Source organism: Mastigoproctus giganteus, chromosome 8 (assembly GCF_048544385.1).
Source record: "Mastigoproctus giganteus isolate SK-2022 chromosome 8, ASM4854438v1, whole genome shotgun sequence".
NCBI lineage: Eukaryota > Metazoa > Arthropoda > Arachnida > Uropygi > Thelyphonidae > Mastigoproctus > Mastigoproctus giganteus.
Window position 1 is genome coordinate 26770019 of NC_143582.1, and position 13537 is coordinate 26783555.

The 13537-nt window shown below is 36.6% G+C and overlaps 1 protein-coding gene across 2 annotated transcripts in view; it reads right to left on the reverse strand.

Moving 5' to 3' along the window:
- The window catches only part of obe (activating signal cointegrator 1 complex subunit obelus), a 402671-nt gene that overhangs the window by 188093 nt on the left and 201041 nt on the right, over nt 1–13537 (reverse strand). For both annotated transcript variants that reach the window (XM_090379766.1, XM_090379764.1), the window contains exon 21: nt 8055–8223. In XM_090379766.1, the coding sequence (XP_090235892.1) occupies nt 8055–8223 (169 nt within the window). The remainder of the gene's footprint in view (nt 1–8054; nt 8224–13537) is intronic.

The window sequence follows — 13537 nt, forward strand, 5'->3', positions numbered from 1 at the left end:
TCACATCTGGTGAGTATGGGCTTGGCACACCCAGGGTCCTGAGTTGGATATCATCATTCTTATCTTTCTTGATGATTCCTTTCTACTTTTGACTCTCTCTTCTCTCTCTCTCTCTCTCAGGGTAACTTGGGAATTTTTTTTTGCTGGTGCAGCATAAGCTTCAGGCTTCCTTGCACCATATGGCTAATAATAATAATAATAATAGTTCAGATAAAGCAGCTGGTTGTACGGAAGTGAAAGTCTAGTTGAGAAATTAAATTTATGTTGTTCTGCATCAGTTTTAGTGCATTGAAAGGAGGTCACATAAGAGGAAGAGGCAGAAATGTTATAAATTGATTCTGCTAAAGCATTTGCAATGTCAGTAGGAGAGGATAAGTCCTGCCCATTGTATTATCGGAGATTGCAGAGGTATAAATTTCCCATTGAGAGCTTGAATTTTTTTCCAAATGATTCGAGTGTCAGTATTTTTGTTAATAGTTGAGGCGAATTTTCTGTCTTCCTCGTTTGTCTTGCTTTGGCTCTGAGTTTTTTGTACATAATTAGGTTGCCGGTAGTTGGAAATTTGCGAAACTGGTTCCAGGCACTGTTTTTTTCTCGTTTCACTTTGGAGCATTCTTCATTCCACTACTGATTTTGGTGTACACGTTTGAGCTGTTCAGATTTTGGAATGGAAATTTCTGCTGCAGATAATATATGGCTTGTAATGTGATCAGTTATGTCATCAATATGTTTTTGTTGTACATATAAGGTTGTCAAGTAGGATACAAGTTGAATAGTTTTTCCAGTCTGCTTTATGAAAGTTCCAAGAAGTATGGCCTTTAGGACATGACACTGTCTGTGTTTGAATTAAACTGATGATAGGAAAATGGTCACTGTGGAATGGATCACTTAGCACTAACCATTCCATAATTGGAAAAAGAGATGCTGAACATATGGATAAGTCTATGGCTGTGTAGTACCTAGACAGTTGGATATGAGTTGGAGAGCCAGAATTCAACAGAGTCAGGTTATGGTTATCCAGGAATATTTCTATTAATTGGCCTCTCCTATCCGTGGTTGAAGATCCCCACAATGGATGGTGACCATTGAAATCACAGAGTAAACAGGCTGGAGGTGGCAGTTGTGTGATAAGATTGTCAAGTTCAGTCTGGGAGAAAGGGTAATTTGGTGGTATATAAATGGATACAAGGGTTAACGATATTCCCACTGCTATCCAAACTGCTACAACTTCTAAGGAGGTTTGTAGTTGGAAATGACTTGACAGTATGTTAGTTTTGATAAGAATAGCTACCCCACCATGAGAAGGAGTGTCAGAATCCCTGTCTCACCTAAAAAGTATGATTTTTAATTTTCAGAGAAACTATAAAGCATTTAGGGCGTAAGCCTCAAGCTAAGGAAAAATCTGGGCTATGTATAAGTATGGTGCGAAGGCATCAATAATACATAGCCAAATCTGAATGAACAGAATATTAGCAAAGTGGCATCGTTTTAAGTTATATCTCATATTGTGAATACTTCACAATGAGTTTTTTTTTTTTTTGTAGTTGTTGGCGCGTCAGCTTCTGTGGCCATAATGCACCTCCCAAGGTTTTTGCAGTACTTTGATCCAAGCCCGAGGCGGGATTCGAACCCGCGACCTTTAGGTTGCCAGGCAGGCACTTTACCCACCTGGCTAGCCCGGTCAGCTCACAACGAGTTGCCATGATATTGCAACAGTGATGGATACCACCACCCATGGGTGGTGGTATCCATCTGAGAATAAGTAACATTAGTCTTCTCCTCAGGTGAAGCGTTACTTATTCGAAGTAGTGCAATATCATGGCAACTCGTGAAGGTATTCACAATATGAGATATAACTTAAAACGATGCCGCTTTGCTAATGTTCTGTTCATTCAGATTTGGCTATGTATTATTGATGCCTTCGCATTTTCAGAGAAACTTGTGGTGATAAAAAGGTTTCCTGTAAACATACACCACTGCTTCAGTTTGTATGAATAAATCATTCAAGTCATCAATATTACTGCATAATCCTCTACAGTTCCATTCAAGGAATTTATTCATTGGTTGGATTTATTTGAGGAAGATTGATCTGACTGTTTTTTCTGAGAAGGTTTCTGTCTGCTTAGTTTTGATTTTTCATTTCTGGGAAGGTTGGGCATCCTGTATCCATGGTATCATTAGCATGTAACTCTAGTACTGTGTCTTCATCCTCTGACAACCTCCATTTCCATGTTGCTAATGCATGGATTCACTTTCTTCTGGTTTTCAATAGTAGCCGATTTTGTTGTTTCAGGCAAGGTTGAGATAGCATCAGTTGGAATACTGATTGGAGTGTTGCTGGTCTCATTGACTGTAGTTTTCTTATTGTAAGATAGCACAGTTTTGGCCCAGGTGGCAAAGGAAATATTCAGTTCTATGGAGACATCTGTTTGGGTTGCAGCTGAGTGGCTGTTTTTGGTGACCGATGCATTGATCAGCTAGGCATGGTTAGCATTATTTGCTTTCTTGCTTCAGGGTATGTGACTTTATGCTCAACTTTATACTTCTGGATTTTTTTACCTGTTTTCCAAAGGTCACGTGCTTTAGAAAATGCAGGATGGCTTCCTTTAGAGTTTGGGCAAGTAGGAGTAGAAGTTGTACAGTCTCCTTGGAGCCGCAAATAGGGCACACAGCATCGCCTCGGCATGCCGTCTGAGAATGGCCGTACTTCTGGCACTTAAAGCAGCGAATGGGATTCGGAGTTAAGGTCGAATTTTGCAGTTTAAGTAACCTTCTTTTACAGAATGGGAGATTCGGAGTACTGAATGTCAAAATAATGAACCTGGTTGGTAATAGGTTGCCATCTTTTTTTGTCATAATTCTCCATGCATGAGTCACTTTTTGTTCACTAAGCTCTTGAATTATCTCTTCTTCAGATACATTTAGTAAGTCCCATTTGCTGATAACTGCTTTAGAGGTGTTCAGTGTTATGGGCTGTTATTGACACAGGAATATTGTTAAAAGTTGTTAATTTTAACAATTTTTCTGAGTGACTTGGCTTAGAAGCTTCAATTAGAAGGTCTCCAGATTGGAGACGTTTAACCATTTTGGGAGATCCAACAACCAATTCTAAACATTTCTGTATTAAAAAAGGCGATAGCTTGCTGACAGGTTGTGTGGATATTTTTTTTTGTTAATTGTTGGCGCATCGGCTTCTGTGGCCATAATAATGCACCTCCCAAAGTTTTTGCATTTTCACTCTGATCCAAGCCCGAGGCGGTATTCAAACCCACGAACTTTGGGTTTCCAGGCAGGCACTTTACCCACCTGGCTAGCTTGATCGGCCTTGTGTGGATAGCGAATACATTATGAGAAATGCTGGTATGTCTGTAATTTCTTATTCTGTCCATAGTTGCTTTGGACGATTCGAGTCATGCTCTGGAGCCCGTGGGTTCTAGCGGTGGATATGCATCACAATCCTTCGCTGCTCCTTTTAGCCCTAGAAGAGGGAATTCCTTCTCCTAGGTTACCGACCCTGCCATGTGGAGGCAGGAGCGGTGCCAACCAGTGACCAAGCGATCAGCAGAAGAGGAGAGCAGTACATTGTTAGCAATAGTAGTTATGTTGCAAGCAGGGTTAGCAGCAATGATGTTGAAGCATGTAAAAAGTTTCTTTGTTCTCTTCAACAGTAATGACATTGTGGAAGAACAAGCATTTACATATCGGAACTGGAAAAGAACATAACAGGAAAAAAAAAAGAAAAGAAAAATAGAACGTGCATGGTTACAAACACCATTGAAGCATTGCTTTAATTGTTCACTACACAAAGAAGTGCTGGATCTTCAATAGACAGTCTGATCTTGAAGGCTCAAGCGATAAAATTTGCTAAACAATTTGGATGTGACGATTTTGTATGTAACAACTGGATTGGCTGGATCGGTTTAAAAACCAAATACAAGCATATTAATACAAATAATATGTAGGTATATACTATTATTATTTTTTTTTCTCTAATATTTCTTTTGTTTTTTGAATCTATCTTTTTATCAAGTTATTGAGAATTAAAAAAAAAAAAAAAAAAAAAAATAGGAGGTAGATTTAACTCACGGTTATAACGAGGAAATATTGGTCTTTTGATGCTCATTATAACCAAGTTCAACTGTATTTGCTCAAAGAAAAAAAAAAAAATGATAATTTTTTTAAAAGATGCAGTAAAAGAATTCACTACAACATCCTTTACTACATTTTTCTCATTTCTGATTGAATATTCTTTTATTTTTATCCCTGCAGAGTCCACATATTTTTGACTGCACTAAAGTGGAATTTTATATTAATGCAGAGGGAATAAAAGCTAAAATATTTAAAACAAAATTGATGTATTAATATGTGAAAAGTAACAATAAGTTGTATTTATCATACAATATTGTGAATTTCTTATAAATAAAATATGCTTTCAAAATGAAAAAACACTCTAAGAAAAACATTTTTACATTTTAAGTATGTTCATTTCATTATTTTATTTATTTATTATTATTGAACTTTATTACATTTTTCTCTGGAAAACAACCTTTGTAAAATTTCTACATTGATAATGTGTTGGGTATGTGGGAGGGGAGTTACAGGCTTGCAGTCTACTCCTACAGGGTAACCATATAGTCATATTTTCAATCTTGTAATTTGACGTAGGATTAATATTAGATGGCTGGATATAAGTAACGACGACTGGAATATAATTTTGGTAAATAACATTAAACATGCACTTTGTGAATAATGCAAATGCTTTATTCTAATAAAATGTTTCCACTCAACACAAATTCTTCCTTAAAGGAGAACTGATGATAAAGTATAAAATTTCTATACTATATAAACATTGTATATTATGTTCCTAAAGTTAACTTTCCTGCATTATGGAATATCAAAGCTGCAGCCTTATAAACAGCCACTGAGTAACACTGAAATCACAATAAATGCTGGTAGAAACTACTTAATCAAAGTACTTGATAAAACCAAATAATAAAATATTAAATTATAAAATGCATGGAACTGTTGCAGAAGCAGATGGAAGTGAAACGGTTCCACCTATACATGATTAGAAATTTAATCTCTTAAGTTGCATTTTTTTTTTTTTTTTTTTTTTTAATAAGTATTGTAATTATTTTTAAAGGTCATATGGAATTCCTGATTAGGAAAAAAAAATTGTAGACAAACACAGTCACATCATAATCGTTTCACAGTTTGAATGTAGCTCATATATTTGTTCATGGGTATTTTTAAGAAAAAGTTTATTTTAAAGGTATCTTATTTTCAGAGTATTAATTGACCAGGAAAAAAAAATTCAAAGGGAAACATTTAATTGCAATCACATTACAAAATTCTAAATGTTCCAGTGTGAAAATTCATACCATGCAGCCAATTAAATAAACAGATCAATTTTCTATTTATACTCCAGAATGGCCATGTAGAATTAGAGGACTTAATTACTGATTTAATTGCAAAGAGGGCTTAATAAACTGATTTAATTGCAAACTTTATGGTTATTTTATTTCTTTAAAAATCCTATTAAGTATATTACATTGCCTTCATTATTTCTATTTTAGGTACTATGTACATATTGTGTCATTCATTAAATATTATTGCTTTAACTGCTTTAATTTTTATTGCTTTAATTTTTCCATTTATTATATAACAATAATACAGAGAACTGAGTGAAAGAAATAACAAACAGTAGCTTTCGGGGCAATGTGCCCTTCCTCAGCTGGGTGTGAGCATGAACCAAACATTTGGAAATACATTTGAATCAAAAACACCTGACGTTTCATGAATCATGAAACGTCATGCTTCATGCTCACACACAGTCAACTCTTATATTGTTATTCCATACAATGGATATATACCACCATTCACATTCAGCTGAGGAAAGGGCACACTGCCCCGAAAGCTATTGTTTGTTATTTCTTTCACTTTCTCTGTATTATTGTTATATAATAAATTTTATCAGTTTGTTGGTTGAAGCAATAATTTTAATGAATGATTATGCAACCCAAAACCTTTTCTCTAATATTGTGTAGTTTTGTGTATGAATAAATTTCAAAATTTAAATAATCTTTATTTAAAAAATCAAAAAAAATTATTCACTTTTTTCATTCATATCTATGTATTTTACTTAGATGTTTATACCATAAAAAAAACAGAAGTGCCAAAATGTTTAACCTAAATTTTACAATGTTCTTTAATGATTGATAAAGAGCAGAAAAAATGCCACTGCAAAAATATGATGTATGAAGTGCCTTATTTCATATTATTAAATGTTATTCAATTCCTACTATTAGTTCACACTCTCCCTATATATATTTATATATCTTGTTCAAATTTTCAATCGTTAATAAAATACTTTTTATTCATCCACTCAAGTTCAAATAAATTTTTTTAAACTTGAGTGGATGACACTTGATGTTAATACAGTTTTTTCAAATATTAATTCATTATTTAAATTTAATTAATCAATTTTAGTTTTATATGGGAGAAAAAAATTTCTCTTATATAAGATATTTAGCAGGATATAAATTTAGGAATAAAATTGAAATCAACAGGCAGTAGCTCAATCGGTAAAATGCAAGGATTTCAGTATTTTTCACGTGAAGGTGAAGAATGCGAGTTCAATTCTTGCGAAAATCAATAATTTTTTGATAAATTTTTGTTATTCATCCACTCAAGTTCAAATACATTTTTTTAAACTTGTAGTGGATGACACTTGATGTTAATACAGTTTTTTCAAATATTAATTCATTAATTAAATTTAATTAATTAATTTTAGTTTTATATGGGAGAAAAAAATTTCTCTTATATAAGATATTTAAGATACAGGATATAAATTTAGGAATAAATACCGTCAGTGGCGAAGCGTGTAGATCGCTGGAAAAAAATTTCTTTTTCAGATTCTTTTTTCATTCTGGGTTCTAGTCTGAGTCAAGGAGGGAACAAAATGGAAAATGAAACATGTGAATAAAAATAATAGTCCAACACCATATATAGAAAGGAAAATGGAAAATTGAAAGGAAATTCGCTTTCTATTTTGCCACTTAATATTGTGATTCTGTCATATGTATATACATATTTATATTAATTGTAATTATTTAATAAAAAGTAACTAAAATAAAATTTTTCTTTGTTGACCTAAGTAGGAATTGACTTTAAAAAAAAATTTTTTATATTACTTGTTTTTTATTGTTGTTTGTTATATGATGATAACAGATACAATTCAGGACCAGCTTATATATCAGTAGTCACAGGCTAAGGCCCAAAAATAGAGCCTATGCTCACTTCTTAGCCATGCAACCATTAGCATCCTTAAGGTCTGAAGCAACTTATCATCCATTTTTGCACCAGGCAAACATATACTGGTTCTGTTCCATCTGCTCGTCTTGACAAAAAAACAGTTTTTCTAATTACCTAGTTCCCCACTAAAATTACTTCATTTGCAACTAAAGCAGTCAGCAATTAAAGGTCTATCCCTGGGACCAAATTACTTAGGAGAGCATCACTTAGCATAGTATTTCCAGATTTATTACTGCACTTAGCATAGTACTTCCAGATTTATTATTTTTTGTGGCATTTAATCGCTTCCACCGACTTGATGTTATCCAATAGTATGCCAAGTTTCAACTTAAGACTATTGCTGGCACACAGAAATATATCACAATCAGCTAGAGAAAGCTCTGCATATAAGCCACAGTAAGCAGGCAATAAGACCACAACTCAGTGACAAATATCCGGTGGGGGGGATTGCTACTATCCCCTCAGATCACACAACTCCAAGTCATGCTATGCTTATCATTTCTGGTAAGAACCATATTTGCTTATAATTAGTTTTTCTTACTTATGTAAACTATATACTAATTATAAGCTATCATAAAGTATCAATTTTCACAGCAATTATTGTTCTTACAATGGCTACATGAAAGATTTTTATTCTCTGAATTATTTTTATACTGAATGAGCTTCCCCAAGGAAATCATTTGAATGATCACATAAAAAGAATGAACGATTATCATTAATAATAAAGACTTGATAGTTACCTGTATGAGGTGGGTGGATTTCTGGTAAAATGAGATGCTTGAAAGAAACAGGATGAATAATTTCTGATCCTAACCATTTATCAGAAACAATGTGAATAAGGTACTGACTGGGAAGCTGCTCCTCAATTGGAATTGTGAAAACCATAGTTTGGGTTTCAGAGCGAATTACCTAAATAAAATGGGAAAAAATATGACAAATTAACGAATCAAATTGTCATTAAACAAAAGTTTCACCAAAAAAAAAAAATCATCCATGAACCCAAACATGTTTGTTTATACATGTTTTAGGCATATTTCATAAGTAAAATAATGTATATCAATATATATAAATTTTATGCATACATAAACAGGAAAGTGCACATCTTTTTTTGTGGTAAATTTCAACCTAGTAGGTAGAATAAATTTTCTGTTTATACTCTGGGATACCACACAGTCAGAGGAGTTTACATGATAGAGAATACAAGAAACAATACTTTGGCTGGAGTGCATATTCTTTACAAGGTTACCATGTCTTGAAGTACAATGCACTTAATTCCTAACATACAAGGTGAGTCCACATATGGCTTTCCAATTCACTCCACAATAGTTCTCTGAGACTCAATACAGACTCAATTCACACTCCACTGATATCACATTATCAATCTCAAATGCAGCTCACAGACACCAAGCTTTGTGACAGGAAACATTATTCACTGAAAAAGTTAAGGTCTTGCATCAGAAAACTGCAATAGCATTGGGACAATGGTAATAGGTGGTAGATAACTTTCATCAATCAGTGAAATACCACCACTTTGCTTATTGGAGGCTTGAAGTGGTGAAACCCATGTTTAGTCTCTAGAGCAAAGTTTCCGACACCCCCCTCCCCCATACTTCTCCTTTAACCCATGCAAGGTACTAAGTACTATAGGTTTTGATACCTTTCGTGTTTGGGGTTTTCATAAAAAAAATAAAGGATGTTTTAGAATTAGTAGGCATCATCAGCAAAAAAAAAAAAAAAAAAAAAACCTCCCATAACACCAGTCCGTTCCTCCAACAATTTGTAACTACTGACATTCATAACAACAAATGTAAGTTTGTTCCAACAATTAACTACCTGCTAGCTGGAAGAAAACTTCCACACAATGATCCTGAAACCATCCTTCAATTTGAATTTATGCTCTCTCGTGTGTGTAGTCTGAAGAATACCATCAGCAGCAGCACCGAGAGTACTCAATTCATTCAAAGCCGTAAACACCATCAGATCATTTTGTAGGTACCTAGTCTCCAGACACTGCAATTTGCAAAACTGAAACCTTTCTTGGGAAGAGCACCCATTTGTTCTCACCAATCTTGATGCTCTTCTCTGTATCCATCCCAGCAGATCTACAGCAGACAAAATGGGGCCTCCAGACCTGTATGTAGATTCAAGATGCAGTCTAACATTTGCCTAATACAATGGCATAATTACCGCATTATTCTGCTAGCAAAATTCCTGTATATTATTGACAAAACCCTATGAGCAGTCCTGACAGCATGTCTGCACTGCTCAAAGAAATCCATACCTTGATTATTGTTATTAACCATCCTGCCAAAATATGTATCTTGGCAGGATGGCAAACTTAAGCATTAAGCCTAATATAAAGCCTATTATGAGAAATTGCTGGCAAAGAGATCAATGAGGGGATAAGGAATTCTTCACATATATAAATGCAAAGAAGAGCAGGACAAACCAGATCAGACCCTTGTGTAATGGACATGGGACAGTATTAGATACCCTAGCTGATGTCAAATGAACTGAACGGTTACTTTACATGGATATTTATAAAAGAAAAATCCTTTATGTCAATGAGAAATTATGGGAGTGAAGTTGAAAAATATGTAATTAATGATATTGAAATTTCCCATGATTATTTAATAAAAAAAAACTTCTGAGCCCTCAGGCAAGTAAGGCTCCTGGGCTTGATGGCATATACCCTATAATTTTAAGGGAGGCAGCAAGTGAGTGCACTGAACCACTGAGGCTAATTATGAGAGCCTCACTGGATCAGGAGAGATTCCATTGGATTGGAAAAGTGCCAATGTATCTCCAATACATAAGGGCAGTTCTAAGGATGTAATAGGAAATTACTGACCAGTCAGTCTAACTTCAGTAGTAGGGAAAATCATGGAGATAATGATCATGGAGATAAAATTCTGAAGATACGCAGCATGATTTTGAAAAAGGAAAATCACATTTAACAAATCTGGTTAGCTATTTTAACAGGGGTCACTCATGAGCTGGATTTATGGAATAATTTCAACATTGTTTATTTAGATTTCAGCAAAGCATTTGACTCAGTCGTACATGAGTTATTACTTTATATGCTGGAACAGGTTGGAATTATAGGGAAAATTCTTAGATAGATAGCAGGAGACAGAGGGTTGTGATAATTGGTTGTTCCTCATATTGGGTTGATGTAAGAAGTGGGGATCACCAGGGATCAGTATTGGGGCCAATGTTGTTTTTGATTTTCTTAAATGACACTGATGAAGAGATAGAGGGCGTGACGCCTAAATTTGCAGATAATGCAAAGATTCATACAGTATTTAATGATCACTGCCAAGCAGAACTTATTCTGAGTGACCTAGATAGACTTAAGGGATGGTCAGAAAAGTGGCAGCTATGCTTTAATCCAGCAAAGTGCAATGTCTTACACCTGGGGAACAGCAACCCCAAAATAACTTATACACTTAGTGGAGTTAAACTAAAGTCAGCAGTGGAAGAAAGGGACTTGGGAGTTACAACCCAGTCAGACATGAAGTTCTCTGAGCATTGTTGACAAGTTGCAAGGACAGCCCATTGTGTCCTATTGATGATTTATCGAACATTTGCTAGTATAGTAGATACGAGCATCATGATCCCATTATATAAGGCTATTGTTAGACCGCACTTGGAATACTGTGTTCAGGTATGGAGACCGTACCTGAACACAGTATTACCTAAAAAAAGACATTATGCTTTTTGAAAGGATCCAATGATGGGTAACTCGCCTGGTGAGATTGGCAAAAATGCATCTATATGAAGAAAGACTTCAAATATGTGGGTTGCAGAGCTTGGAAACTAGGCACCTTAGAGGAGACTTGATTTGGGGTGTTTCAGACTGAGATGCATAAGTAAAATGAATGAGGACGAAATTTTAACAGTTACAAATGATTCTAGACCTAGGGGCCATAAATTCAAGTTATGGGGAAGGGGGGAGATGTTTAGACTGGATTATAGGAAGTTTTATTTTAGGCAGCAAGTTATAAATTACTGAAATAAGTTATCTACATGGGTGGTAGAGGCTGACAATTTGGCGAAATTCAAGGGTCAGCTGGATAATTACCTACGGGAGAGGGAAATGCATAGGTTGTCTATTTCCTTTTCTTTTATTATATATATCTAATTAATTTTATTTTATTATTATTATTTCTCTTTTTTATTTATTTATTATTTTTTTTTGGGCGGGTGGTGCAACATAAGCCTTTGAATAGTAACGAATGGGCCTGGAGTACTGGGGTCCATAGTTCAAATACAGATATATACAGTTATACCCAGTTATTTATTAACAAATAAAGTACAAATAACAGTACAAAACCAGTAGCTTTCGGAACGCGTGTCCCTTTATCAACTGATAAGTTAATATAAAATTTGAATACATTACAAGCAAATGTGGCACGTTAATCATGCGTCATTGTTGTAGCACGGACGTGTGCTGCTTTACGCCAGTGATCATCCATCAATAAAACGGTTGTTTCTAGGATGGGATGTAGACGCATGCCTTTCTGGCGATTTAATGCCTTAGGATTGTTTATTATGTTTAGTGACTCTAGCCATAGGCGGTGGCGAAAGTGTCGTGCGTGGTCCACTATCTCAAAGTCGCGCTTGGGGTCAAGATCGTGGTTGGTAGCCCAAAAATGTTCTGCGACCGCGGACTGGTCAGTTTCGGCAAGCCGGATTGCTCTGTCGTGTTCCGTGAGGCGATCCTGAAGACGTCTCGATGTCTCACCTACGTAGCAACTGTTACAGGCCCTACAGGTGATACGGTACACTACATTGCTGCGTAAGACAGGTGTGATAGGGGTCTTCACGCTGGAGACGAGTGAACGTAGGTTCCTACCGGGTAATTGCACACATTTGATGTTGTAACTTCTAAGGACCTTCGAGATACGTCCTGACACTCCTGGATAGTACGGAATGTAGGCGGACGATATGCCGACTTGTCTCGGAGGTCTTGGGTTGGATGTAAGTTCTTCTGCCTGTAACAGGCATCTGTTTAGTACATGGGATGGATAACCGCATCTGGTTAGGTCCGCCTTCACACGGGAGATCTCGTTACGTCTAATTGTGTCGGTCCTGGAATGGCTCCAGGCCCTGGAGAATAGGGTGCGGGCAGTGCTATTGAGATGGCTTGGAGCGTGGCCGGACCTGTAGTTGGTGAATTGACTGCACCACATGGGTTTGCGGTACACTGAGGTCTCTAGACGTGGGCCTACGCGATGCACTAGCACGTCCAGAAACGGGAGCGAACCGTTCACCTCTGATTCTACGGTAAACTTGATGAAATTGGATAGGGAGTTGAGGTGTTCTAGTAGTACCGTTTCAGAACCACGTGGTATTATGGTAAAAATATCGTCGACGTATCTACACCACGTTGTAATAGGTGTAGGTGGGTTCTGGTGTATCTGCTCCTCCAGCTCTTCCATGGCAATGTTAGCTACTACGGAACTGACAGGGGCACCCATAGCAGTGCCATGTACTTGTTTGTAGAGTGAGTCTTCAAAGGTGAAGATGCTGCTAGAGAGGCATAGGTTGAGGGCGGTACAGATGTCATCAGTGGATAGTGACGTCCTGGATTGGAGGCTTAAGTCGCTCTCAAGGACTCACACCATTATAAACAGCAGTGAATTCATTAACCTCATCAAGAACCTCTCGATCCCTGACAACTCTGTCATGGCATCATTTGACGTGGTTTCTTTATTCACCTCGATTCCCGTCCAACAGGCCGTGCACTGCGCCAGAAGGCTCCTTGAGAGCGACTTAAGCCTCCAATCCAGGACGTCACTATCCACTGATGACATCTGTACCGCCCTCAACCTATGCCTCTCTAGCAGCATCTTCACCTTTGAAGACTCACTCTACAAACAAGTACATGGCACTGCTATGGGTGCCCCTGTCAGTTCCGTAGTAGCTAACATCGCCATGGAAGATCTGGAGGAGCAGATACACCAGAACCCACCTACACCTATTACAACGTGGTGTAGATACATCGACGATATTTTTTCCATAATACCACGTGGTTCTGAAACGGTACTACTAGAACACCTCAACTCCCTATCCAATTTCATCAAGTTTACCGTAGAATCAGAGGCGAACGGTTCACTCCCGTTTCTGGACGTGCTAGTGCATCGCGTAGGCCCACGTCTAGAGACCTCAGTGTACCACAAACCCATGTGGTGCGGTCAATTCACCAACTACAGGTCCG